Consider the following 27,291-nt stretch of genomic DNA (forward strand, 5'->3'; position numbering starts at 1 on the left):
CCATCTTACAGAAGGGAATGGAACCATGACCAAGCATGTGCACCACTGCTCCATTCATATGGGGCATTTGGGGTGCAACAGTCTGGGGATCTCTGGAGGTCCTAGTGGTCGAACACCCAGCAATCATTTATCCTGTATCCTGTGGATATCGGATAAATGTCTTTCGTGGGAAAAATTCCTTAAAGGTGGCAGATTTCAATGATTGACTAAAATGGCGCCATGGCGTAAAATGACAGAACTCAGAATATATGAAACATATGAATCATGTATTTTGTGGAACAAGCAAAATCAATTCCTTCTTTTTTTTAATCTCACAATTCAGAGCTGATTTGTCCTCATTGTTTCCCTATCTCCAAGGTTTTAGTGCATTTTTAGCGTCAGGATTATAAGGGAATATTCATCATTTCTAGGGTTCCTAATCTCGTTATCCACACAACTAGATGAGGAATTTGTAGGCAATGGCCTCCAGGGAAATGCTTCCTTCCTGCACCCTTGGGACCTATGATCTAGTTTCCTAGTAAACAGCACGGCGATTCTGGCTGATTGTTGGCAGGAAGTTATGTAGGACAATAAATAATAAGGTGCTGAGGTCACTTCCTGCTCATAATAACATTTTGTGACATTCCTCCCCGATGCTCTGAAATCAGTCAGAACACACAGCAGACTCAATTAGAACCCCTGACGTGGTGTGATTCATCAATGATAATACGAAGGCTTTAATATGACATCAGTATGGAGACTTTTAATAGAAGCCCTTTAAATGTGTCGGGTTATTGCTGAAGAGGAAATGGGAAAATACTAAGTCATTGATGGACATAATGGAAATCCTCGGTTGTCGTGTTTACATTGAGGGAGGGTCTGAGACCAGAGACCGAGGCGTAGCTTGAACCTCCCGCACCCAATGCAACAGGACCCCACCTACTATGTGTCCTTTTTTAAGACTGGTGTGCCAAAAGGCTTTGTTCTTCCTCAGGTGTCCCAAGTGTGACTGCCATCTCTGCACCCCCTATAGCTACACTTACGCCCCTGGTCATAATTCACACTCAATGCTCTTGTACATAGCAAAGCTGCATGTAACGTGCCTTCACGGTAGCACACAGTATTATACTGCAGTTACATACTGCTGAGCCATAGGGACTCCATGTGCCCCCATATGGTGCTATATGATGCTTTGAGGTAAGAATACCTTTGTAATATAGTGTTCTATAGAACATGCCACATTTTTTCCCTCAAGGATGCTATAGGAGCCTGTGAGATAAACAACATCCATATGTCTCTGTAAAAAAAAAAAATGGAGGTTCACCTGACTATAATATGTACTTAAAGATTTCAGCGCGTGATATTATGAATCCTTACAACCTGGCCATTTGTATTTAGGTTGGTGTTCTTGGATTCTATATTTTGGCTGTGCATATACTCTGAATGGCCCCTTTATTCGAGCCCCTGCCTCTTTATCAGAGCCCCCGGTCTTCTCACGATCAGCGCTTCCCTGTATGGAAATTATCCCTGTGACCCCGGAGTGCGGCATAAAATCAGGTGACAAGTTTTCCGTGAATTAGTTTCAATGTGAATCTACCTACATTACATGGGAAAATCCAGCAATCTGAGCATCTTCCAACGAAGCCTGGTCATCGGTGCTAGACTAACTGTGGCCTCACTGCCAACCGCGTGGGGTTTTCTTGTGTAAATGTGTGGAGAGTATACCGAGAATGGCGTGATCAAGAAAAAAACATCTACCCTAAGGGGATCCTGTGGACAGAAACAACTCGTCACTAAGGCCGCTTTCACACTACCAAGAAAATCGTGCAAGATTTGTGCATTGCAAGACACACAAATCTTACACCAATATGCACCCAATTGTTTTGAATGGAATACTATACATGAGCGAGTTTTTCCCACAGCGCATCATGGTACGGGCAAAAATCGTGGCATGTCCTATCTTTGGGCGCTCCCTCAGAACGCCTTGCCCATTGTTTTCAATGGGGTCAGGAAAAACATTGCATAGTGAGCGGGGAGTACATGAGTGTGATATGATGCAAGGTTTCCCATTGAAAATTGCTACTTCCCTGAAGTGATGGGAGGTGTAGACACAAAGATGCCTCACATCTGTGGGGATATCACACGTCCCAAAGTAAGATATCAGATTGAGGTTCACAGCCCTATATTGCGTTCACACATGTGAAATTAGCCTAAAAGGGGTCAAAGGAGGATGTCAGGAATCGTTCTAACCAACAGGCACTGCACAGTCAGCCGAATACAACACTGGGGCTCCAACTAACGTATCAGAATGCACAATTTACTGTTCCTTATCACAGATGGGCTATAACAGCAGCCAGCCAGTTCCAAAAGAAAAAGAAAGGCAAGATTCCCAGGGGAGTCAGATGGATCCAGATATCTGTTGCACCGTGCTAATGGGTCAGAATTTGGCACAGCGAATCGATAATCCCTTCCTGTCAGCTGGTCAGAACATGTCAATGCCTCCATCTAATTTGCAGCAACTACAAGAAGCTTCCTGTCCGCAGGGGCCAATATTCCTGCAATACAATTTCCCAGCCTAGTGGAATTTACGTCACAATGAATTGCTGCAGCTCTGAAGGCCAAAGGAGGTCCTCGGCGCTACAAGGTGGGGGCCTCTAAGTGGCCATTCAGTGTATATAGATTAGTTCTGTGTCATATCCAAGGGCAACCGACTATATGCAGTTAATAAAATGAGAAAATATACTATATTTAGGTCAAAGAAATTTTATTTTAAGAATTTTGGACCTAATGTGAATAAATTTAGGGATCTATAGCCAATTTTGTCCTAGCAGGTTGCTGTCTCCCCACCTGAATGACAAAAAAAACTGCAGAAGTGTAAAAGTAGGGAGTCAAATTACTATTCAATTAGACAGATTTGCCATCCTGGAGTAAAAGCTGCTTTTGCAACCCCGTAAGGGCTGCAATACCACGCACAGCCCTATGGACAAGGGTGGTGCTGTATTTGAAAGAAAGCAGACATGCTTTTCTAACCTTGGACCACCCTTTCAAGGAACCTAATTTTAGGATTAATGGAAATAAGAGATTGATGGTGATGAGGTCCATTCAAAATATAGCAGACTACACCGATCCCGCACATCTACCGGCTGCTATTTTACTACTGGGGGTAACTTGTGATCAAATTGATTCCTAGAATTTGCTTCCATCTTTCTAAGTGGATACAATAACAATAGCCTGCGACTTTAGACACCATCGGCGCCTAGAAGGTTAAAAAAAACTCCAGAGGCTTTTAGCAATGGCAGGAAGGAAGAAATGGATCTGTAGGCCACATCCTGTTACTATGACCCACTCCCAAATCTCAGGGACACACTCACAGAGAGAGGCTCTGTCCCCAGGACATGAAATGTACTGTACACCCACCCTATACAGCTGTCATGCTGCCCCCTGCTGGCCAGACATCAGCCTGCAGCCAGATATTACTATATAAATTGGGATTAATGGTTTTATCTTCTGAGGTGCACCTGTGTCATTAGAAATTCATCCACTACCTGCAGATGGATAAATGAGGCTGCAATGTGAGGATGTGTGAAGGGAATATCAAGTTTTAAGTCCTGCCAGCAGAGAGAGTACAATGTCCTGAGTTCAGAGGAAATGGACAAAAGTGTTCAGTACGTCTTAAAAAAGTAGTGTGCAAGCTTCCTCCTTATTTAATGCAGCTTCAATGCAAATCATAGTATAAAGTAATATCTGTCTATCTGCAATTAGAGTGGAGCTAATAAGGATAGGAACCTCAAAATTTTTCTGATGGCTGTATAAGACTATTCTGGAAGGGAAATTGTGATAGCTAGGTATAATATGATATATATATATATATATATATATATATATATATATATATATATATATATATATCTCATATCATATCTAGCTATCACAATTTCCCTTCCAGGATAGTCTTATACAGCCATCAGAAATTAGGTTTCTCCACTAATTTTGAGGTTCCTATCCTTATTAGCTCCACTCTAATTGCATTAGCATACAATGCAAAATCCCTTTCAAACAAATCTCCCCTATGTAACCAGTTAACTGACTTCGCAGATGCATATACTGTATTTAGATGTAGTAGGGCTGAATGTGCATCCTGATAACCAGTTAAAATAGTTGAGCATTTGCCTGCAGTCCTATGAATCCACGAGTAATACTAAATTGCAAACTCAGCTCTACTACATATGCTACGGCACAAAAACATCTTTGTAGCATCCAACATACTCCACACCTATCCAGGCTGTTAAACAAAAGCAGGTTCAGTCGGCTAACAAAGTGTAATACAATGGCCTCCCTGTAGAGTCCCTAATAACTATTATCCATCATGGAGTGGAACTTGTGATATGGACCCGCAAAGCTGACAATCTAATGCAGTAAGCAGTGAAGTATACGAGACACTGATATATTGTATGTAGACAATGAAAACATTCAAGCCTCCTATCTGTTTTTACCGGAATTCTAAATAAAACAAATTGTAGCAAATTGTAACAAACTGTAAAGACATCGGATACAATGCTCATCCTGTCTCCAGCCCTGATGCAGCTTCATGCATACATAATGGTATATACAGTCTGTGCATATAGTAAGGCATACACTGCTGTATACAATACACCGCAGTCAGTTCCCTACTACACCTTATATACAGCACATCCAGCTGCGCTCATCCAGATCCCAGCTCCTGGACTCTGCTGGACCTACCTGTGCTCATCTTCCCTGCTCCTGAGAAGTTCTCCAGAGCTGTGCCCAGCATTCACTTCATCCCTTGGCATCTGCTGGGCACACACAGCCCTGGCACTGGCAGCAGCTCCTCTATGCACTGAGCTGCTGGAACAGGCATGTCCCTTCCTGCAGCATACAAGGACTCTGATTTAAAGGGACACCACTTCTTCTCCTTCTTCTGGTGACTGGATGCAGCAGCTGGAGAATCACGTGTCTGACTGCACAGTCAGGGCTGCACCCCCCTTCCCAAATGCAAGCAGCACAACAATGTAGAGAGTAGATAGAGAAGTCATTAACTGCAGGCTGAGCTCATTACAGCACAACAATACACACTGCACTCTGCTATGTCATTACTCACATACCCCCCTATATACAGCCACAGCCAGTAGTGCACAGGGATATGTATGAAGAGTGCAGAGAATCCATCCTCAGGTATGAAATGTAATGCATGGATCCAGTGAAATCATTTTAAAGACGTTTCCATGCATTTCAGAGCTAAGGACTAATATTTCCACAATGAGAGGCTGCATCACTCAACCATGAGCCAGATCTTCAGCGCTGGGTTCCGTAACGCATCGTATGTGACTTTCTGTGATGGATTTCATTGGTGCCTTATTGTGCATACCTAAGCAAAGAACAAAATGCAGCAGCCGGTGGGTACTAATACACATGCAAAAAACAAAAACTGTACACCTAGAACCTCAGATTTAGAATACAGTAAATAGGGCGGTAATGGAATTTAAGGCAATTCAGAAATAGAGCGCTTCCATATGTCTTGGTGCCATAAGAGTTGCTGCAGTTTTGTGTTTGTTTGCTTATACGCATGAAATTGGATTTTATTCCCATTTTTCAGTATGATGTTGGCCACCTTTGGCCTCATTGAATGCAGTGACCCTCTTAGGCCGCTTATTACCAGATTCCCAGAGATGTGTGGTAGGATTTGCTTCAATTCTTTGAGGAGAGCTTCAGATAGTGATGCGGGGTATGATGGGCGTGTTGGGCGTGCACTGATGCAGCGTTCTAGTTCATCCCGCTCAATGGGATTGAGATCCGGACTTTGGGCTGGCCAATGAAATTTGCAGATGCTCTGCTCCTTAAACCAAGCCTTAAGGCTGCGTGCTATATGACATAGTGTTCGATCATGTTGGTAGAGACACGGAGCTGTACCCAAGTATTGCAACAGGATAGGTGATCCCACATTGTCTGGAACGTCTCTGTACCCATTGACATTGAAGGTGGACTTAGCTAAAACCAATGGTCCTAGTCCTTCCCAGTAGAAACCTCCCCCCCTCCAGCACCACCACGATACCAGAACCTCCTTCAAACTTCACTGTTTGGATGATGCAGTCACGTAGAAACCGCTCTCCAGAAAACTGCCACACCCAAGTGCGGCCATCCGATCGGCAGGTGGTGTACTGTGATTCAGCCGTCCACAACGCTTGCTTCCCCTCACATTCTGATGCTCCAAGCACCATCGCAGGCGCCGCTGTGCAGTCCCTGCTTTGATGTTGTGTGCAGCCGCTCATCCATGGTAACCCTTCACATGCAGGCCCCTACGGATGGTTCTGGTGATAATGGATGGTCCAATGTCCTGTGAGACCTCGTGACGGGGACAGACGATGTGCGTGATGCCCTCACAGCTCGTACAAGGCTTCATTGTCCACGTTCTGTCAGTCTACGAGGTCTCCCTGAACGTGGCTGCACCGCACACACCAGATGGTTTCCATCTCCCAATAACATGGCCAACAGTGGACTCTAGAAGGTCCAAAAGTGCTGCGATGTCTCAGACTGATTGGTTGGTGACATCCCACCACCAGACCCCATTGTCAGCTCTACACCTGGGGGCATCTGATGGTTTCTTTTTCTGTGTAATACTCTCCTTCATACCTAATGCTCACACATCTGATATGTACATCCCCATTGCTTGACAGGACAGAATTGGTGGGGGTCCCAGTACTTTTGTCAACATAGTGTATATTGCAGTCACAGCAGAATTTCGCCTCCCCATTTATTCCAGCTTGTTAGGGTGGGATGACCATGGTCAATTTCATATGGTTGTAATATGGCCAAATTTTAAGGTCTCTATATCAATTCCAATATTCATCCCACCTGAGATCACATAGATCACTGTAGAGCCCTATAGTAGTCTAGGCCGTGGCCATATTACAGCTCTGTAAAACCAGCCTACTGATGTATTTTGCAGACCTGGCACACTATGAAGTTCAAAAAAACTAAAATCTCTAAATAGCAGAATTCATAAAGATGACTGAGAACTGCAGTACTTTTATGAATTATTGGAGGTTTCAAATCAGGAATCCCTACAACCACATGTTGTAAGTTACAATGCACATGAGCGATCACCTCTCTATTCAGTCTTAGGATCAGCAGCGCCATAAAGGTCAGTGTGGCTGTACCTGGTACTATAGCTCACCTCTATATTACACCTTTACACAGTCTGAATAATTGCTTATGGGGAACTGTGGTCCCGTGTACATACAGCCCTTGACAGGGCATTGAGCAAGAAATCGCTCAGTAGATGCTATTTGTTCCATTCCAGTTCACTGTACAACTACTGAGTAGCTTCTCGGTCAGTGTGAACAGGGGCTGCTCAATCTTTAAATGACTCCTGTTTACTGTAAAGAGAAGCAAGTGGCTGGAAGAGATCTCCAGCGTGCTCCGCCTCCATTCTATGACAGACTATGTAAAGGCACAGAAGTGTAAGTCTCTGGAACGGCTGTTGGGAGCTTATACGCCTGAGTCTGACAGTCATACCATGTAAAGTACCTTAAGCTGTAGTACCATGTGCAGCCAAACTTCTATGTACAGTGCTGTGCTTTGATATACAATGTAGGGGCCACCTTTCATTTTGATCATCAGCATTTTTTTCTGGCAGTAAGGTCCCCATGATCATACATTAAATGGGTTGTGCCAAAATTACAAGTTATTACCTGTCCACAGGATATCATGTGGACAGAGACTATTGGTGATCAGGGGGGTCTAACTGTGGAGACCGCTACTGATCTCAAGGACGGAAGGTCCCAAGTCCCCCATCCTCCTCCTCACTACAGTGATACTCTAACCCCTGCAGTGAGGATGAGACCGGATGGCATGCTGGTCACGTAAGTGCACTAGTACCCCATTCACTTTCAATGGAACTGCAAGATACCTGAGTGGCACCTGCTTGTTTTTTTCCATCAGCCCAATTGAAATGAATGAAGCGCCTACCACGCATGCTCGGCCAGACCCCCATTCATAGTGACATCACTGTAGGTGGAGAGGCAACCTCTATAGTCACAGGAGAACGGGGCCTGTCCTCGAGATCAACGGAGGTGTCAGCAATGAGACCCCCACTGATCATCAAGTTGTCCTCTATCCTCTGGATATCCTGTGAACGGGGAAGAACTGTTAATTGTGGTACAACACCTTTAATGAGGTACAACACTTGGACTGAAATGCAGTCCTAAGCTCTCACTCGCAACCTTCAGGTTGTGGGTTCAATCCCCGTGTGGTTCAGGTAGCTGGCTCAAGGTTGACTGACCCTTCCATCCTTCCGAAGTCATTAAAATGAGTACTCAGCTTGCTAACCACCCCGTAAAAGAAAGCGTCACGATGTGACATCACCCTAGGAGTCAGTCATGACTCCGTGCTTGCACCAGGGGACTTTACCTTACCTATCTTGAGTAGGCCATGAATTAGAATTCCTGAAAGTCCGCCTTTAAGGTACTTTGTGTATATAAAGTCTAAATTGCTAACTGTGACTCTCTCCTACGAACAAACTGTTAAGTCTGATGCTGCAATCATATGCTTTGGCTCATTCACATTAGCGATCAGGGATTCTGTTTTCCTGCTTCATTTCTGGAATCCCTATCTAGAACATATCTGTTGTATGATGGGCATTTCACACTTTGCCTCAGGCAGCAGAAAGGCTTTGGGCACCCCTGGGCTGCAGTTACATACATGGGTTGCTCACCTGACTTATCTGAAATACTTGGAAACATTGTTGCGGTCAGATATTGTTACATTTACAGCCTGGAATGGAGGATCGGACATTGGCGGATGGTTTTCTGTTCTGTACAGAATTTGAGATCAATGTAGGAATCACTCCGTGAATTCATAATCTGATTCCTGTCTCATTTTCCAGGTTCCTGTGTAATTACCAGAGCCGCATCCCGGACAAGAAATTGGAAAGTGGAGCTGGTGCTCTTATCATAAATTGTTGGGGACTGAAAGTGGGTGGAATTAATTGAAAGCCGCCTCCTCCCCGCATACGATACAAATGACAGGCCGCTGAATTACATTACTTGTTTCGTGCTAGTGACTTGCAGTTGAACAGCTAATTCCCAGATCAAATCAGTCACCTCTGACACTGCGGACATAAATATCTCATTTACTAACAAGTTGCAGAATAATAACGAGTAAAAGAATTAGAGAGCTGATTGAATAACAACTGGCAAGAGCTTAACCATTTATGAGGCAACATAAGCGCTGGGAATACATTTAGCTGCATCTAATCCAGAAGATGCCCAGGTTATACTATCATGGTCTATATCACTATATACCGGAAGATGAACAACTTATACCAGCTCAACATATATAATTATATGCAGGAGATACCCCGGTTATACCAGTATGTTCTATATCACTATATACAGAAGATGAACAACTTATACCAGCTCTACATCTATAATTATATACAGGAGATACCCAGGTTATAAATACATGGTTTATATCACTATATATACAGAGAGATGAATAACTTATACCAGCTGTACATATATAATTGTATACAGGAGATACCCAGGTTATACCAGCTTGGTCCATATCACTATATACATGATGTATAATTTATACCAGCTGTATATATTTTTTATACAAGAGATACCTAGGTTATAACAGCATGATCGATATCACTATATACCGAGAGATGAATAAATTATACCAGCTACACCTATGTAATCATATACAGAAAATACCCAGGTTATGGCATGGTTCATGTCACTATATACAGGATGTATATCTTATACCAGCTGCACATATATAATTATATACAGGAGATACCCAGGTTATAACAACACGCATCATATCACTATATACTGGATGCATAACTTATACCAGCTGTACATATAGAATTATATACAGGAGATACCTAGAATGCTCCATATCACTATTTAAAGGTTTTATAACTTGAGAGTTGTAGTACTATAGGGCAGTGGCAGCTGTATTGGTGTTTTGGGATGGTTCACCTGTCAGTTATATTTAGATTATTGACAAAACATGAGGATAATCCCTGAATATGGAGATGAATGATGTAAACACATTAACGTGGAGGAGGAGGAAGTAATGGTTGTTATCCTTATTGAGAAATAAAAGTTTAGTAAGGTTCGGAGGTTCCATCGCAGATCCGCACAAAATACCAGAAGAAAATCTGTCAGGTTCGACATGGTACTACAATGTGGGATATACTGTATATATATATATATATATATATATATATATACTGTATATAGTATTTATTTCACTTGGCACTACTGTGTTATTAGTGCATAGTTGTTATTTTGCATGATGCTACTATGTAAGTACAACACAGTAGTTATTTGGCATGAGAGTGCACTGTAGGTACTATAGTATATGTAAGGTGACCAGATGTCCTGATTTAGGTGGGTTAATCCTGCTTTGGGAGCCTGTGTCCCGCTTTCCTCAGGGTCCCTAAGTGGGACAGCCTTTCGAGCCACTTTCGAGAAGTCTGTTTCGTTTTCGGCACACGGGGTCACAATGAAAGTGATTACCTGCCGGGATGCTGCAGCTCCCCGGCTGGTAATCATTCACTGGCACTGCTGCAGGATTCACACACTGATGGCAAAGTGTGCACCTGGGTTTCTCTTCCCCTGACCTCTCCTACTTGGTTACGCAGTCGGAGAGCAGAAGGGAGGAGGAGTCCAGGTGCACACACTTCTGCCTGCAGCAGCGCCGTGCGAAAGAGCAGCGGGGCTCTGAAGACCAGGAGAAGGGTGAGAATATCAGTTTCAGGGGAGCTTTATTACTACTGCGGCTACTGTGGGGGTCACCATTACTACGGGGGCCGATATAGGGGACACTATTAGAAATAGTTTCCCCTATATCAGCCCCAGTAGTAATAGTATTACTACTGAGGCCACTGTGGAGGTTACTATTACTACTGGGGCTAATATAGAGGACACTATTACTGCTGAGACCACTGTGGGGGTCACTATTACTACTGGGGCTGATATAGGGGACATTATTACTAGTTAGGCCACTCTGCACATGGCACCATACCCCAAGAGGACTTACGGAATGTTTACACGTGGCGGAAATGCTGCAAAATGTCCACAGCGGAGGTAAAGAATAGTGAAGTGGTGGGGCGATGGTGGAGGACAGGCTCTACTTAAATACTTATGCCCTGTTGATACTGTATTGCTATTTGTCATGTTACCGCTATGAGGGTCCTGCATGGTTGTTACTGCATTGTAGTAATTTGACATATTACTATCACATTGGAATTGTATGGTTGTTATCTGGCATTGTACTACTTTATCCGTAGTATACTACTATGTTGGTATACTACAGCAATTATTTGTAATGGTACTACAATGTATGTGCTATAGTATATGGTGGTTACTTGGCATGGTTCTAGCATGTAGGTACAGATAGATAGATAGATAGATAGATAGATAGATAGATAGATAGATAGATAGATAGATAGATAGAGATAAATGACTATTTCATGTACTATATGGCAGTTATCTTGCATGTTAATATTATATGGGTACTATATAACGTAGTATTGTGGCATGATTATTTGTCATTTACTATCATGTGGGTATTGTATGGTAGTTATTTAGTATGGTACTATGGTACTAAATATGCACAGTGTGATAGGTATTTGCCATGGTATTACTATGTCAGTAGTGCATGGTAGTTGTGTGGCATTATACTACTAAGTACGACATTAGTCAGTTGGTGTGGTACTACAATGTGGGTACTGTATGATAGTTACTTTCTTATGATGTTATTATGTGGGTACGAGCTGGTAGTCATTTGGCATTGCAGTACTATATCCATACTGTATTGTTGTTATTTGGCATGTTACTACTATGTGGGTACTGCATGGTAGTTATTTGGCATACTAACACTATATGGGTATTTATAATGGCATGGTAATTTGGCACAGTGCTACTATTTCAATGCTGTGTGGTAGTTATTCCCCATATTGGAACTATGTGGATATTATGTGGCATTATTGGAATTGTTATTTGTTACGGTATTATCATGCGGATACTATAGAGTTATCATATGGCATTGTACCAGTGTACCAGCACTGTTTGGGTGTGTATATTGGCATTATGTTGTCACAGCTGGCAAAAAAAATAGGAATTTGTGACCTAAATAAGCACTAAAATGAAACTTCCCTACGTGGTATCAAAGAATGCTCATGCAGTGCTGTATATTAGGCACCAGATCCAGATTTACAGCGCCAGCACCAAGCCTGCACTGTCACCACTTCCTGCCCATGTCCACAGTGTATGATTGGGGTGAAGTAACCTGCAACCTTCATAACAGGAAATGGCCCTTCTAGTTTCCTGAAGGCCAGAAACCATTTCTCAGGCAAGAATGGAAGGCAGGAGTTAACCCCTACTGTGCTGCTCTCCAAGGCTAGTAAATAAGAGTAAATTGGAGCAAAAAAGCCTCCTACCTACAGTATGACAGAGGTGTGACTTGTTCTCTTCACTATTGTTATTACATGTAAATTAAATCTTCAGAGTAAATAAATGAACCACAACTGAGACAGTGATGAATAATGTAGCGCTACTCCGAGAACTGAGATGTCTCAAATATCTCTTCAAATGTATAATCAGGGTTACAGAGCAAATAACCTCCAAGTAGTTACATTACTGTACATAGGAGACAATATTATAGTAGTTATATTCTTGTATATAGGAGCAATATTATAGTAGTTATATTCTTGTACATAGGGGGCAGTATTATAGTAGTTATATTCTTGTACATAGGGGGCAGTATTATAGTAGTTATATTCTTGTGCATAGGGGGCAGTATTATAGTAGTTATATTCTTGTACAGAAAGGGGGCAGTATTATAGTACGTATATTCTTGTACATAAAGGGGGCAGTATTATAGTACGTATATTCTTGTACATAGCAGCAGTATTATAGTAGTTATATTCTTGTACATAGGGGCAGTATTATAGTAGTTATATTCTTGTACATAGGGGGCTGTATTATAGTAGTTATATTCTTGTACATAGGAGCAGTATTATAGTAGTTATATTCTTGTACACAGGGGAGCAGTATTATAGTAGTTATATTCTTGTACATAGGGGGCAGTATTATAGTAGTTATATTCTTGTACATAGGAGGCAGTATTATAGTAGTTATATTCTTGTACATAAAGGGGGCAGTATTATAGTACGTATATTCTTGTACATAAAGGGGGCAGTATTATAGTACGTATATTCTTGTACATAGCAGCAGTATTATAGTAGTTATATTCTTGTACATAGGGGCAGTATTATAGTAGTTATATTCTTGTACATAGGGGGTTGTATTATAGTAGTTATATTCTTGTACATAGGAGCAGTATTATAGTAGTTATATTCTTGTACACAGGGGAGCAGTATTATAGTACTTATATTCTTGTACATAGGAGGCAGTATTATAGTAGATATATTCATGTACATAGGGGGCAGTATTATAGTAGTTATATTCTTGTACATAGGAGACAGTATTATAGTAGTTATATTCTTATACATAGGAGGAAGTATTATAGTAGTTATATTCTTGTACATAGGAGGCAGTATTATAGTAGTTATATTCTTGTACATAGGGGGCAGTATTATAGTAGTTATATTCTTGTACATAGGAGGCAGTATTATAGTAGATATATTCTTGTACATAGGAGACAGTATTATAGTAGTTATATTCTTATACATAGGAGGTAGTATTATAGTAGTTATATTCTTGTACATAGGAGGTAGTATTATAGTAGTTATATTCTTGTACATAGGAGCAGTATTATAGTAGTTATATTCTTGTACATAGGGGGCTGTATTATAGTAGTTATATTCTTGTACATAGGAGCAGTATTATAGTAGTTATATTCTTGTACATAGGAGCAGTATTATAGTAGTTATATTCTTGTACATAGGGGGCAGTATTATAGTAGTTATATTCTTGTACACAGGGGAGCAGTATTATAGTAGTTATATTCTTGTACATAGGGGACAGTATTATAGTAGTTATATTCTTGTACATAGGGGGCAGTATTATAGTAGTTATATTCTTGTACATAGGGGACAGTATTATAGTAGTTATATTCTTGTACATAGGAGGCAGTATTATAGTAGATATATTCATGTACATAGGGGGCAGTATTATAGTAGTTATATTCTTGTACATAGGAGACAGTATTATAGTAGTTATATTCTTGTACATAGGAGGTAGTATTATAGTAGTTATATTCTTGTACATAGGAGGTAGTATTATAGTAGTTATATTCTTGTAAATAGGGGGCAGTATTATAGTAGTTATATTCTTGTATATAGGGGGCAATATTATAGTAGTTATATTCTTGTACATAGGAGAGCAGTATTATAGTAGTTATATTCTTGTACATAGAGGGCAGTATTATAGTAGTTACATTCTTGTACTTAGAGACCATATTATAGTAGTTATATTCTTGTGCATAGGGGGCAGTATTATAGTAGTTATATTCTTGTACATAGGAGCAGTATTATAGTAGTTATAGTCTTGTACATATGAGACAGTATTATAGTAGTTATATTCTTGTACATAGGAGGCAGTATTATAGTAGTTATATTCTTGTACATAGGGGGCAGTATTATAGTAGTTATATTCTTGTACATAGAAAGGCAGTATTATAGTAGTTATATTCTTGTACATAGAAAGGCAGTATTATAGTAGTTATATTCTTGTACAAAGGGAGCAGTATTATAGGAGGCAGGTATGCTTTTTCCTGAATTACCTAAACAATTAGCTCAAAGGGTTAAATTGCAGAAGAGCTCACATGACATATAATCAGGGAATGATTTTTTTTTTCAATTAGGACATTTCAGAGGATATAAATAGTCTACAAGTTTGGAGCACTTTAGATTTGGTACAATGCTCTGTGGTTGTCACACATTCATTGCTTTTATCCTTGGAGTGCCGATTAAATAGACGCTGCTGTGACTTTCATAAATCTTAACTGGTAAAGGCGCGACAATATTGAGGGCTGCATTCAGCATACAGAGTAATAAAATAGATATTTGACCACTGCTAAAAGCAGGAGAATGTACTCAGAAATCCTTTATAAAAAAATATTGATTTTCAAAACTATCCCATCATTTTAAATGAACAAAAGGTCAAACTGAGATTATTCATATTGTTTCAATATTTTGCAATATTTTCGTAGTAGTCAGGAGAGCAGCTGCTGTGCAATGGGCAACTCCAACCAATAAAAGAAAATCATGTTTTTTTCATACAGTTATAGCTCTTCATATCTCTGAAAGGGTTGCCTTACCCTAAATAACATTTCTTTTAAGGAGTCATGGTTGCCATTTTCTGATTCAGAGCTCCAAATCCTTTGCATCTCTTAATACAAAATACTAAATAATAAAAATCTGGTTATCAGTAGTCACCACAAAGGGGAGCTCATGAGCAAGCTGCATACAGATTTATTATTATTGAGGTTGCCAGTACCCATATACATAGGTAAGACGGGAGTGCCCCTCAGTGCTACCTGCAGGTAAGCATTATTTTGTTTATGTCCCTAAAAAGATTCTCCTACTTCATGTATACAGCTCTTATGCAGATTAATGTGTCTCAATGGTAACAGACTACAAACAAGCCCTGTGTGGTCCAATCCTGCAGCCATATTCCCTTCTATCTCTCTCTAGTTTCCTAATAATCAGGGGTGCCGCAAGCCTTTATGCTGCCTGAGGCAAAGTGTGAAGTTGCAACCCCCCCCCCTCCAAAAAAACCCCAAAACACTCATTTTACAGGTATTGAAAGCATTAATACACAACATACCCATAGTGGCCCCCTTAGAGGCCCCAATAGTAATATTGACCCCCTTACTGACCTTTATAGTGATAGTGACCCTGTTAGTGGTCCCAGTAGTTATAGTGATCCCAGTAGGTGCCAGAGAAGTCATAGTGGCCCCAGTGGGATTCCCACTAGTCATAGTGTCCTCCATGGTGGCCCCAGTAGTCATAGTCACTTTGACAGTGGCCCCAGTAGTAGTAGTATTCCTGTTAGTGGCTCCAGATAATAATAGTGACCCCCATTCTGGACCTCCAGTTGGGCAACAATCCCATGAGCAGTACACTCTCTCTGTCCATAGCTCAAGTCAGAAGGCCACTGTGCTGCCATCAGTCTGTGATGCTTGACCCTGCCGCCTTTTTTACATCCCACCAAAGATTTTCTATAGGGTTGAATTCTGGTGACTATGACAGGCGCTCCAGAATCTTCATAGACTTCTTCTGAAGCCAAGTCTCAGTGGACTTTGAGGTCTGCTTGGGATCATTGTCCTGTTGAAAGGTCCAATGCTGTCTGAGCTTCAGCTTCTTCACAAAGCATGACTTTTTCTCTTAAGATCTCCTGATACTTTATGGAATCCATCCTGTCCTCCACATGCTACATGTTTCCAACCCCAGGAGCATCACCACTTATTAGTGTATGCAGGCAGGAAATAGTCATCGATTCATGTTGCTTGCGCCAAATTCTGACCTTGCATCAGCACGAAAATCAGGATCCATCTGACCAAGTGACATTTTTCCGATGCTCAGTGATACACATTTTGGATTCTTTTAACCCCTGGAGTCTCACCTTTCTGTCCCTCTTAGGCACAATGGTGCTGGAATTAGTCATCTGATGTTGTAGCCCATCTGTACTAAGGAACGTCGAGTTGTGTGTTCGGACATGTTAGCTGGAGCACCAGGATTGTATTCAGCTGACGGTGCAGGGCCTGTTGGTCAGAATGATTCCTAACATCCTCCCCGACCCCTCTCGGTGATAAGTTGTTGCCATCCATGGGATCCCCTTTCACTGGATATTTTTGCTCACTCACGACATTCTCTGTATACTCTCTGTACACAAGAAAACCCCAAGCGGTTGGCAGTGACACCCTGGCTAGCCTAGCGCCAATGACAGGATGATGGAAGTCGCTCAAATTGCTAGATTTTCCCATCTAAGGTCAATTCATACTGAAACTGATCCACGAAAAACTTGTCACATGATTTTATGCTGCTTTCCGGGATCACGGGGGTAATTTCCATACAGGGAAGCACAAATCAACAGAGGATCAGGGGTTATAATATACCGTGTACATCTCCAGCACCTTTGCCTTCTGTATCACCCCAGTATTTGTAGTATGTAAGCTCGTTAGAGCAGGACCTTCACCCTACTGTTTCCATCAATTGATTACTACATGTAACCGTGGTCTTGTTTTAGTGCCCCTGTATTGTAAGCGCTGCAGAATATGTTGGCGCTATATAACTAAAGATTATTATTACTATAAAGGGCCAGCATCTCTGATAAAGGGCCTGGGGTCTCTAATAAAGGGGAGGTCAGTGTAACAAATTCCATACTGTATATCATGTAAAATAGAGGTTATTCTGGAATGTTCCGCACTTTGGGGTTAATCTCGGGGATCAGAGCTCCTGTGGGATACAAAGTAGCTGAAAGGGAATCGGTTCTTTCCATCTGCACCGTAAATGATACAAAAAAGCAACAGAAACAAAAACAAAGAGTGAAAAACAAGTGACACAAATAAGTTTTTGGCGCCGGCTGTATTCGCTGTTTTGGAAAGTAAGCGTATTTTGGTTTGGTGACATTTTGTTTTTCGTTTTCTTCGCACTTTAGAGGAATCACATTTGACCTGCGGATGGATAATGTATGAAAACATGTTGTGCTGTTTGAGAGACGACTTCCTCACTTGTCACCAAAATAAGACTTTGCCCAATAAGGGAAGCAGAGAGGTCACTGACACCGTATATATATATATACACCTTGTGTTCTCCACGCTGGAGACGGAGAGACGTGTTTTGAATGAGTATAAAAACCATCCGGAACTTGATTGTGTATAAAACTCTGTGACACGGAGCCAAGATGTAACGATGCACATCTTAAGTGGGACATCACAACAGGGCTCTTTGTCATGGAGCTGGAAGGACACACAGATGCAGCAGAATAGCGGAGGCAATCGCTTGTATGGCAGTTCCCTTGTATTGGGTGAATATGGGAAATAGCTCCTGCTGGGACTGATGACTATAGGCAAAGGTGCTGTGGGAAATTCATGCTCCCCATTACTCTGTGGTTGAGGCCCCAATCTGAAGCTCTCCAGTTGTTGCACTACTACAGCTACTACCAACTACCTGCAGTTAAAGTTTGCAACAGCTGAGAGCTCCACACTACTGTATGGCATCACATCTGCAACTGAGGCTGTATTTACATGGGAGAATGCATGAACATCCCCATGTAAATACACCCTAAAGACATATATACACGACCGATTTTTCCATGCGAAGTCTATGAGATTGTAATATGGACTGAACTCGCATTGGAAAATACTCCACTGATTTCAATGGGTTACTATACGAGTGATTTGTCACTCACCCCAATAGTGCAAGATCGAAAAATCGTAGCATGTCCTATTTTGGGGGGTGAAATCACTCATGTAAATGAACATATTAAAATCAATGGGTTATTTTCCTGTGCGAGTTCTGTCTATATCACAATTGGATGGAACTTGCACGGGAAAATTGGTTGTGCAAATATGTATATTTACACTGGCGAGTGCAATACTGGACCGAGAAGCTCAGACTGATATCGCACTTGCAACCCTGTATCTTTGTCTGTGGTTGCAATGTGTTTTGCAAGAAAAATGCATGTCATCGATGCAGATATCATTTTCTCACCTGTTTTTCTTATGGTGCTGTCAGCAGTGCTAGGTTATTGCCAAGGATACACTTCATTCACAAGGAGAGTGGTAACGCTCAGTTATCAATTAATTCATACATTTCCAGGAGGAATAACTGAGGAATTTACTGAAAACATACATGTTACTAGAACTATTAGGTCCTTTTTTTATACACCACATGGGATAGCTGACGGGAAGATGGCGCCTCACTTAAAAAAAAACCTCTCAATTAAAGAGGTAATGGACCCAATAGGTCCTTTTAAAGGGATTGCTAGCTAGTTATGACGGGCATAAACCAAGGTGGTCATCCAGACTGTAAATGTCCATATGTAGGTTATTTTTGTATTACCTTAAGCCATAATCATTTAAAAAAACAAGTAATACGATCCATCAGCAGCCTCTGACTTGGTGGTCCTGCAAATGCCCTCATACAACTATGTCGACGGGAAAAAAAAGTTGTGCTGCCCAGGAGATAGCGGCAGAAAATAATTTTATTTTTTTCCCAAGATATTTTATTTTTTAACAGTAGTACAGCAAAAAAAAAAATATAGAAATTTGGTATCGTCATAATCGTACAGACCCTCAGGAAAAAGTTAGAATGTCATTTTTACTGCAGTGTGTATGCCATAAAAGCAAGGTGTGGAAAGATGGTGAAATAGAGTTTTTTGTTCCATTTCACTCCACTTAAATTTTTTTAAAGTATTTCAGTACATTATATGGTACATTAAATAGTACCACTGAAAAATACAACTCACTCGGCAGAAAACTACAATTCAGACCAGTGTACCCATACTAAGCAGATTTCTGCAGGAAGCAGACAGCTCCATTCTCATTGCAGTGGCTAGGCTTAGTATTGCAGGCCAAATTGCTATTGAAGTGCATAGGAATTTTGCCTGTAGTACCAAGCTTGGCCACTGCAATGGGAACTGAGCTGTCTGCTTCCTGCAAGCATCACCTCAGTGCAAGAGCACAGCAGCCCAGTGAACAGCTTGTCAGCAGGGATCTTTGCTGGCGGAGCCCCACCAATCCACTGTCGATAGCCTATCTTGCCGATAGGCCCATTAATAATTTGCAACAGAGCAACCCCTTTAAGTAGTTAAAGCAGTTATCCAAGGTTAGAAAAACATGGCTGATTTCTTCCAAATACAGCACCACCCTTGTGTGTGGGTTCTGTCTGGTATTACCTTTCAGCTTCCATTCACTTAAATAGAGCTGAGATGCAATACCACACACAAACCATGGACAAGGGTAGCGCTGTGTTTGAAAGAAAGCAGACATGTTTTTCGAACCTTGACAACCCATTGTTAGGTTGTGCTGTTGGGATCTGTAGTACTATGGGTTTCCAGGAGCACACCTTCTCAGCTGTGGGATAATTGAACTGTCTGGGTGTGGAGTTTTTCTAGCCCGCCAATCTTCGCTGGTCTGCTGCATATAGATATGAGCTCATTCTCAGTTATTCCTTCTCAGAGCTGGTGTTATGCATGTTAGTCTGAAGCGTTTCTCTCTCCTTCCCTGAGGACTGTCTGGACACCTGTAGTTCCTGTCTGCATCTTATGCAGACTCCCTCTGCTTTCCCCTCTTACAGGTGCGGCCTCCAGACGTCTCATTTCACATGCGGTCAGATAGGGGATTCCTGACACGGTTCCCTTGATGTCAGCACAGTGGCTGACTCTTTTTCCCCTAGGTGCGAGGACACCAGAACTAGCTAGGATTTACTAGCTGTTTGCATGTGTGTTCTGGGGTTTCTGTTGTGTGTGGTTTGCATTACCTGAGATGTGTGTGTGTGCACAGCGACACATGCATTGGGTCTGTGCAGGTGTCCAGACATGTGGTGCATGAACTGTCCTGTTCTGTGTGGTATGCATTACCTGGTGTGTTTGGTGTGAACAGCAACATGTTCTGAGTGTCTGTGCAGTTGGCCAGATATGAGGCATAGGAACAGTCATGTTCTGTGTGTGTGAATAGTGTTGTGTCCTGCGTTTTGTGCATCTCTCCAGGTTCCAAACAGGAATAGCCAGGTCCCAGATGAAGACAGTTGGGCCGTCCTTATTAGGGCGCCTACACCGCTTTTAGGCAGAGGTGCCCCACTTTCCCTAATTAGTAAGGGATAAGTTTCCTTCCCTCTTTGCCTGGAGTGTTGTAATTGGTCCTTGCAAATACTATGTGAATGTCTTTGCAGTTTTATTAGCACACTATCTTGCGTCCGTGCTCAGGTGCGGTGCTTTAGTGTGCCACACAGCCATAACACCGGCAAAAGTTCCCTTTTCTTCTGACCCCCAAAATGGAACACTGAGCAACATAACCTGCCTAAAACTCCCCCAGAGGCAGCAATGCCTCTTCAGACTTTTCCCAGTCACTACGTTGCTGTTGCAGATGCGCTTTTAACACCTGTTCATGCTTCCACCATACAAAAGTGGTTGCCATCTTGCTAGTTTTTATGGTAAAAATTGCTAGGTGGGGTGAACATTGCCCCTTAGGGGGCATTTACATGGGCAAATGCTGTCTGTGCTGTGCGATGTGCGGGAGACTGCACATCTGCACGTTCTATTTTCATGCGAGACTCGCATGAAAATAGGGCATGCAGCGATTTCCCTATGTCACAGCATCACTGCGAAAGAAAAATCGCCGATTGTATATAATGGGTTGTATTTTCGTGTGAGTTTTGTGCGTCTTGCAATGCACAAAACGCGTACAATTATCACACCTATGTAAATAAAGCCTGAGGGCTAAAACAGATGAACATGTTTGCGCAGGTTTTTGCGTACATGAATCTCACGCCCATAAAATGTGACGAAGCAAAGCCATTAATTTCTCCGAAAGCTGCCATAGAAGTCTATGACAGGTTAAAAAAATCAGGGAAGGGGTGACCCGGTATAAAATGCAGGGGAAAAAAAAGACAGCTTGCCCTAATGTGGCTTTACATTGCCTTTTTATCCCATGGAAAGGGTGTAACAAGTGCGCGTGTAATTACATTACTTTGCGCTGCCATGTACGTATCAGCCTGTTTAGTACCATCTCCAAACCTTATTCATGCGCAAATACGCTCCGTTGCGGCGAGCATATTTGCGCACGTGCTCATCTATGGAAGTCCTCAGTCTACCATCGGCCTTTATAGCAAGGTCTAATATCAAAAATATAACCAAACTTGGCAGCCCCTTCTCTCTACGGAGATGTAAGCAGCCGTGAAACCAGAGGATTATAACAGGATTATAAACTACGGCCAACTCTTTTCTTCTTGCGTCCACGGCCGGACTCCGTGCCCAGAACTATTAATGATCCTGTTGATTGGATCTTAATTTCTGTCTCTTCTTTCTGGGTCGGGGGTCAGCTTCAGATCTGTTGACATAACGTGGATTTTATCAGCGGAATACTTCTGGAATTTCCCCCGTAGGAAAAATTCTGCGCAAATAGCCTCTGACTAGAATATAATCACTTGTTGTTCTGGCAGCGGACGCCAGGCATCACTAGAGGACAATGCGATTCGCTGTGACGGCCGGCGGTGGATTTTTCGTGCTCCTCCGGTATGCCTTGGAGAGGGTGTGTGCCGCCTGTAAGGTCGGGAAATGCTTAAAAAAGTAACCGCACTGCCGGCTCCTAGGTTTTTGGCTGCAGATATTGACGTAAACACCAGATAAACATCTCGCTGGGGGGGCTCACACGCTGCATCACAAGCGTACTGCTGGCCCCTTCCTGTTTCTAGATTAGGCGCCCGCTTGGGCTTCAGCTGCCTCCTGCTATACCCAATTTAGAAACATTATATTTGGTGTGGCATCAACAAAAACGAATAGGTTAGGGCGTTGCAATTTACACACGTGACAAGTGACCAACAGGAATCTGGTCAGAAATAGCGTGTGGAAACGACCGATGGATCTAAAGGATTTAATTCACAGGAACGCTTTTTTTTTTTTTCGGAGCGATAGTCCAAGATGTGATAAAATCACTGCGGGTCCTATTCCTGGGTGAGGATGCATTGACACGGGCGATTTTCATGTGCGATATCTGACGAATTGCGTTATCGTCAGATATCACGCGTGAAGAGAATACATTGCTCCCGATGGGCTTTTTCATATTGGCGATTTTTCTCTCACACCAATGGTCCGAGATAGAAAAGTCGCTGCATGTCCTATTTTTGGGCGATTATTGTTTCAGAATTGCCCATTATTGCCTATAGCGGTAAAAAAAATTACATTGCACTCCCGTGTAGATACGATTTTGATTTTCGCACTGTATGGTCGTACTGCAGTATATGATAGCGCTGAGCACCATAGGGTGCTGAGGTTGGGCTCTGCATGGAGGTAGATTGGGGTATTATATGTTGTACAGCATTATGTGGCATTGCTGATAAACACTGTCAGGGCTCCTTCACATGGGCGATTTTGCGCAGTTTTGCACGTGCAAAATCGTAAGCCCAAACCGCGTCCATAAAAGCCCAGTGGTTTTAATGGGTTCTCTAATAATCAATGTTTTTGCACCAGCATTTCCGTTGGGCTAAAAAATACGCCACATGCTCTATTTTAGCCTCAATAGGAGTCTATAGGGGTGCGTAAATAGGGTTACGTGAAGTCACACTCTGAACGGTGCAATTTTGTGGGGCAGATCGATTATACCTGGGACTAAGTAGGCTGTCCCACATGTTCAGAAATGGCGCAGGTGAGTCCAGCGCCAATATGAACAGGCCCGGTAGCAGAAAAAAATACAGTAATGCGTGTAGATCCGCTCACAAGAGAACGTGATACCACTCTATTCAAAGCGCAATTACGTCCTGCTCTTGCGAGCGTTAAAAAAGGTCGCGCTTGTCTGCAGGAGCCCTCACTGTTATTTGGGCACTGTATAGTAGACCTGTGCTATATATTATAGAGCACCATACAATGCTGAGGTTGGACACTGTATGTTGGTACTGCGTTATATGTTTAGCGAGCACCATACGGTGCTGAGGTTGGGTACAGTGTGCTGGTACTATGGAACACTGTATGGTGTATAGCACTATATGGCATTGCTGTTAAACACTGTCACTGTTATTTGGGCACTATATGGTGGTATATAGCAACATACGATGCTGAGGTTGGACACTGTGTGTTGGTACTGCATTATATGTTTAGCAAGCACCATATGGTGCTGAGGTTGGCCAGTATATGGTGGTACTGTGGTATATGGTATGCAGCAACATATGATGCTGAGGTTGGACACTGTATGGCTGTACTGCATTACATGGTAGCAAGCACTATATGGTGCACAGGTTGGCTTCTGCATGGTGGTACTACGGAGTACTGTATACTGTATAGCATTGTGTGGCAATGTTAAACATTGTATGTCACTGTTATTTGGCCATTGTATGGTGTTATGGCGATATCTGGTACAGAGCACCACAAGATGATGAAGTCGGCACTGTATGGTTGTACTATGGCATACTGTACATTTTATAGCATTATATGGCACTGCCGTTAAACACTGTGTGTCACTTATTTGCTCACTGTACGTTGGTACTACAGTGTATAGTCTAGATCACTATAAGATGCTGAGGCTGGGCTCTGTTTCATGGCCCTATGATATATGTTGTATAGTAATACATAGCCCTGCTGTTTGGCACTATATGGCTGTATTAATTGGGCACAGTACAGTGGTACTATGGTCTATAGCATTATATAACACAGTAGTTCTGCACTATGTGACTATTATTTGTGCCCAGTTATCTGATACAATATGGCAGTAGTATAGTAAATAGTACTAAATGGCACTGTGTGGCACAATTCTAGGTTACTATATAGTCCCATTATTAGATTTTCAGAGATATTTTCCATTTATCTTCTTTCAAAATTTGGGCATCCTTACACAATGTGCTGAGGATCAGGTCATGCGCATAGAAGTTATTATACAGGAAAATGGAGGCTTAAAAGTAGTCACAGGGTCAAAAACCAAGTATTCTGCAGCACCTTCTGCTAAGCAGTAGCAGAATAGAGTTTTTGCAGCTCAGCAGCAGTACAATATACAGGTTTGCAGAGCAGTTCAATCCTTGGCCACCAACTACAACTCTACATAGGCAGCTGTAGCAACAGTGACACCTGTAGGTCATAGAGAGGATCTGCATGTAGCAATAGTAGGAGGAGCAAAACAAATGTGACCATTTCATGTATCATTTATTTTTATCATATAATTTTTTATTCTTATTAATAGATGGTTTATTGACTCATTACCGCCCCCTGCATGCTATGCTGCCTTCATGTTAACAGTCTGGAGTCGGATGTAGCAATTGGCCAACAGGATTTCCAGGCACACAACTGTTTCCTGCAGTCTCTCTCTTATCCGAGAAAAATGACAGATAGATTGTGCCGATGGCCTTCTTCACCTCTTACATCAACCAGTCCAGGACTACAGCTGTTAATGGTAGCCGCCATTTTATGAGCTAAGCCAAAAAAGTCACTTGAGTATGGCGGAGCGGAATGAAAGAATTCAGAACACTTTTATTTCCCCATATTAGGAGTATCTGGGAGGTTTAGATCCTCAAAAACTATATAAAATCTGGATCCTCATTTTATAATTCTCTGCAGATTTTAGGTTTAATGATTTAAAACAACCTTGTAAATAATGTACTGAGCCACCACTAGGGGGAGCTCACTACATACAGATACCATATATACAGCCAGCACTAGGGGGAGCTCACTGTGTAGAGATATATACAGCTACCACTAGGGGGATCTCACTACATACAGATATATATACTGCCACGACTAGGTGGAGCTACTAGAAGGAACTCCGTTTATATAGAGTTAGGGCGCCCACCCACTGGCGTTTGCGATTTTCGTGCGTGAAAAACGACGCGTTTTCACGGCGTTTTTTGCCGCGTTTTTGCCGCGTTTTCGCGGCTTTTCCATTAATTTCCATTGACTTTCATGGGTGCATTAGGAGAAAAATAAGGACACATATGCAACTGACAGTTCCTATGTTAAAAAAACACAACGCAACGCAAAACGCCAGTGGACAGGAGTACATTCAATTCTAATTGCTCTGCAGGAAAAACGCAAAACGCAAAGAAAAAAAAATCGCCAGTGGGTGGGCGCCCTTATCCATCACTAGGGGGAGCTCACTGTATACATACAGATATATACTACCACCACTAGAGGAATTTCACTACATACAGATTTATACAGCCACCTCTAGGGGGAGTTTACTACATACAGATGTATACAGCCACCAGTAGGGGGAGTTCACTACATACAGATGTATACAGCCACCACTATGGAGAGCTCACTGTATACAGATATATGCAGCCACCACTAGGGGGAGCTTACTATATATATACTGTATGTATATATATATATATATATATATATATATATATACATATATATATATATATATATACATTCTGTCACCACTATGGGAAGCTCACTGTATAGAGATATATACAGCTACCACTAGAGGGAAATCACCACATACACACATATACAGCCACGGCCAGCGGGGTTCACTGTAAACAGATATATACACCACCGCTACTGGGTGCTCACTGCATACAGTTACATACAGCCACCACTAGGGGGAGTTCACTACATACAGATGTGTACAGCCCAACTAGGAGGAGTTCACTACATACAAATATATACATTCACCACTAGGGGGAGTTCACTACATACATATATATATACAGTCACCACTATGGGGAGCTCACCATATACAGATATTTACATCCATCACTAGAAGGAGCTCACTGTATATGAATATTTACAGCCACCACTAGTGGGAGTTCACCACATACAGATATATACAGCCACCACTAGAGGAGCTCACTGCAGACAGATGCATACAGTTCCCATTAGGCTCAATGAGCTATGGAATCTAGATACAATGGGCTCCCCCTAGTGGTGACTGCTGGCAGAATTTTATCAATTGTCTCATCCCTGAATGTAGAGGATCAGTGAATTTCGAGCTCTGTGTTAGAAGTCCGTGTATAGTAAAATTTAAATAATTAGGAATTTTTGGGACCTTTGATGTGTCAGATAATGGGAAGACGTCCTGCATGATATCAGCTCCCCTTCTAAGTCACCTAGAATTTTGCATCACAAGGAAGAGGTAAGATCCACTAATTACATAAGAAGAGGAGAGCCAACCAATCAGTCAGTGTGACCGGATTTTAGTCATGTCATGTAATATCAGACCGACCTGTCACTTCTCATAAAGACGTCCTTGGATCCGGGCGCTGTCAACAGCCATTAATTCTACATGGTTGTTAGACATCCTGCGATCATTAACGTGTTACAGAGCAGACAACTATTTAAAGGGCAATCTCCGGTGCTGTCATTGAAATGAATGGTGCAGCACCGAGCGCCCTTTACTTCATTCATGCGGTGATCGTTCAGAACCCCATTCTCGTGGGATTAATGAGGGTCCAAGAGGTCGAACGCCCACCAATGATAAAGTTGTCTCCTATTCTGTGCAGGGGTTATAACTTTATATCTTGGTACAAGCCCTTTAAAAGGTAATGAAGCTTAAAGTCAGAAGCTTATAATACTGCTGGAGCGTAATAAAAGGAGCAGCTGTTACCAGTCAAAAGAATATCAGTGATTCTGTAAGGTACGGGAGGTAGGGAAGAGGGAATCTGTC

The 27,291-nt window shown here is 42.0% G+C and overlaps 1 protein-coding gene across 2 annotated transcripts in view; it reads right to left on the reverse strand.

Moving 5' to 3' along the window:
• The window catches only part of FGD5 (FYVE, RhoGEF and PH domain containing 5), a 145,909-nt gene extending 140,988 nt beyond the window's left edge, over positions 1-4,921 (reverse strand). For both annotated transcript variants that reach the window (XM_066597012.1, XM_066597011.1), the window contains exon 1: positions 4,720-4,921. In XM_066597012.1, coding sequence (XP_066453109.1) covers positions 4,720-4,771 — 52 coding nt within the window. In that variant the 5' untranslated portion in view covers positions 4,772-4,921. The remainder of the gene's footprint in view (positions 1-4,719) is intronic.
• Between the last annotated feature and the right edge of the window lie 22,370 nt (positions 4,922-27,291).

The sequence above is a fragment of the Eleutherodactylus coqui genome, chromosome 3 (assembly GCF_035609145.1).
Source record: "Eleutherodactylus coqui strain aEleCoq1 chromosome 3, aEleCoq1.hap1, whole genome shotgun sequence".
Classification (NCBI taxonomy): domain Eukaryota; kingdom Metazoa; phylum Chordata; class Amphibia; order Anura; family Eleutherodactylidae; genus Eleutherodactylus; species Eleutherodactylus coqui.